The sequence below is a fragment of the Myodes glareolus genome, chromosome X (assembly GCF_982192425.1).
Source record: "Myodes glareolus chromosome X, mMyoGla1.1, whole genome shotgun sequence".
Taxonomy (NCBI): Eukaryota; Metazoa; Chordata; class Mammalia; order Rodentia; family Cricetidae; genus Myodes; species Myodes glareolus.
The window spans coordinates 46,638,326-46,641,000 of NC_142053.1; the positions used below are offsets into that span (position 1 = coordinate 46,638,326).

The 2,675-nt window shown below is 45.5% G+C and overlaps 1 protein-coding gene across 1 annotated transcript; it reads left to right on the top strand.

Moving 5' to 3' along the window:
• Positions 1 to 1,804: 1,804 nt before the first annotated feature.
• Positions 1,805 to 2,299, top strand: LOC148117290 (large ribosomal subunit protein uL23). The gene has a single exon (XM_087902885.1). It carries the CDS (start codon positions 1,814 to 1,816, stop codon positions 2,282 to 2,284), a length of 471 nt encoding a protein of 156 aa, XP_087759011.1. The 5' UTR covers positions 1,805 to 1,813; the 3' UTR covers positions 2,285 to 2,299.
• Positions 2,300 to 2,675: the final 376 nt, after the last annotated feature.

The following is a 2,675-nucleotide window of genomic DNA, read 5'->3' on the forward strand; positions in this document are numbered from 1 at the left end:
TGTGGTTAAAGTTTCTGAGACAAAAAGAACTGTTACAAAACAAAAATAAGGCAGCATTGAATGTTGCAAATAAGTTGAAGGTGAATTATTATTGATTGACAAACCTTTGATAGCAGTTAATCAAAGCCTTTTGAGTCATGTGCGCAGGTTAGACTTCCCCTTCTGCCACTTACTTGTTCCATAACTTTGACTGGCTCAATGCTTTGTTAAATATTCTCTTGTTATTTGGTTTTGAGATGGGGTTTCATTCTGTAGTCCAGGCTACCCTGGAACTCACTGTGTAGTCCACACTGCCCTCAAATGAGCTAGGCTGGCCTAGCAATCCTCATGAGATCTTAACTATTGGGATTACAGGCATGAACCAACAAATCTAGCTTTGTTTAGCTTTTCATTGTATAGCCTGTGGAGACTTTGAAGTCATAAACCTCTTGCCTCTGCCTGCCCCCTACCAGCTAGGTTCACTGGCTTGTGATTTTACTTCTTGAAGGTGCAAGTCTGGCTTGTGATTTAACTTCTTGAAGTCTCAATTTCCTTAGAGTTTTACAGTGAAATTTTATGTACAAAATACACTCTGAGAAAGCAGGTACACGTTGAGCCATTGCCGTAGTTGCTTAGTAAGTGGCAATGAAAATATCATTGAGTATCGATAAGTTCCTGAACTTAGCCTATGATGCGGGAATATCTTCCGCTGCCTCAGGCAATAGTCGCTGAAGCACGAGCCCACAGTGTGGCCAGGAGCGCCTACCACTCCGTCAGCTAATAGCCGCTGAAATACCAGCCCACTGGGGCGTGGTATATTTCTCTTTTAAAAAGAGACACAGATCTGTGGTGCGGGAGAATTGTCTGTATTCTGTCAATCATGTATTTTAATAAAACGCTGATTGGCCAGGCAGGAAGTATAGGTGGGTCAACCAGACAGGAAGTAGAGGCGGGGCAATGAGAATAGGATAAGGCTAGGGAGGAGGAAACTCCCTTAGCCACTCCTGAAGCCACTGAAGAAGCAACATGTAAGCTGCCCCCGCTGGAAAAGGTACTGAGCCATTATGGCTAACATAGATAATGATAATGGATTAATATAAGTTACAAGGACTAATAAGAAGCCTGACCCAATGGGCCAATCAGTTTATAACCTAATGTAGACTCTGTGTTATTTTCTTTGTTGCTTGCTGGCTGTTGGGGTACCGGAAGGGACAGAAACCCCAACAAGCCGGCCCTCATGCTACAGATCTGGATCAGGCCCTCTTGGTTCCGGCGCTTGGTCCCGGCTCCTGCTCCCGGCTCCTGCTCCAGCGACTAGGGTCCCTTCCTGAGAGTTTATGGTGTATGTAAGTTTTACCCCCCAAAATAAATAACCCCTTAAAACATAACTGGTGTGGGATTGATTTGCCGATACTTGGCGCCCAGCGTTTGGTTTAAGAACCGCCCCACCCCCCCCACCCCCAGCTCGGCCTCTGGCTTGGCTACCTTCCGCCAGCACAGGGACACGGGGCCCAAAGCACTAGGCCTCTTTAGCAACAGGGCAGTGGCTGTGTCACGACCCTCTGCATCGGGTTGAACAGAGCAGCAGGGCAGGAGAGCCCGGCCGGGGTAGGCCAGGTTGCCTTGTTTATTGGCCACTAGAAGCTCTCTGACCTTTTGTGATCTGTGAATTTAACCTCTGGATTTGAGTGTATACATTCTAGAGTTTACTTCCTGAATCAACGCCACTGCCACGTGGATTCAGGTGCGCCCCACCTCCTACTGGCAGGCAACGGTCATTACAGGTAACATTTTTCTTTTCGGTTGAAAATAAATACATACCCTTTTCGTCAAGATGGCGCCTAAAGCGAAGAAGGAAGCTCCTGCCCCTCCCAAAGCCGAAGCTAAAGCGAAGGCCTTGAAAGCCAAGAAGGCAGTGCTGAAAGGCGTCCACAGCCACAAAAAGAAGAAGATCCGCACATCGCCCACTTTTCGACGGCCCAAGACTCTGCGGCTACGAAGGCAGCCTAAATACCCCCGGAAGAGCGCGCCCAGGAGGAACAAGCTTGACCACTACGCCATCATCAAATTCCCCCTGACCACCGAGTCAGCCATGAAGAAGATAGAAGACAACAACACACTGGTGTTCATTGTGGATGTCAAGGCCAACAAGCACCAGATCAAACAGGCTGTGAAGAAACTCTACGACATTGATGTGGCCAAAGTCAACACCCTCATAAGGCCCGATGGAGAGAAGAAGGCGTATGTTCGGTTGGCTCCTGATTATGATGCTCTGGATGTTGCCAACAAAATTGGAATCATCTAAACTGAGCCCAGCCGGCTAATTCTAAATATACACTTTTTCACCATAAAAAAAAAAGAAAATAAATACATACATACAAGTACAATTTCTTTTGATTGAAAATGTCAGAAAATATTACTATCCAAAAGTTCAATGGTTTTTTTTTAATTGCGCTATGGAGGATATTCTGAAGGATGTCTCAGATATTCCTCTTACTTTGTTATTCCTGGGATCTGTTGCTTTTCTGGTGTTTGGCTATTTTATAAGAAAGATACAGTCCTTACAGACTGAATCTACAATGCTAAGGGCAGAGATTAAAACCTTAAGAACAATTCAGACTGATACCAACCTCCTCAAAAAAGAGTTTAGAGATTTCAAGGAAGAAACTAGATCAGAGTTTGGAGATTTCAAGGAG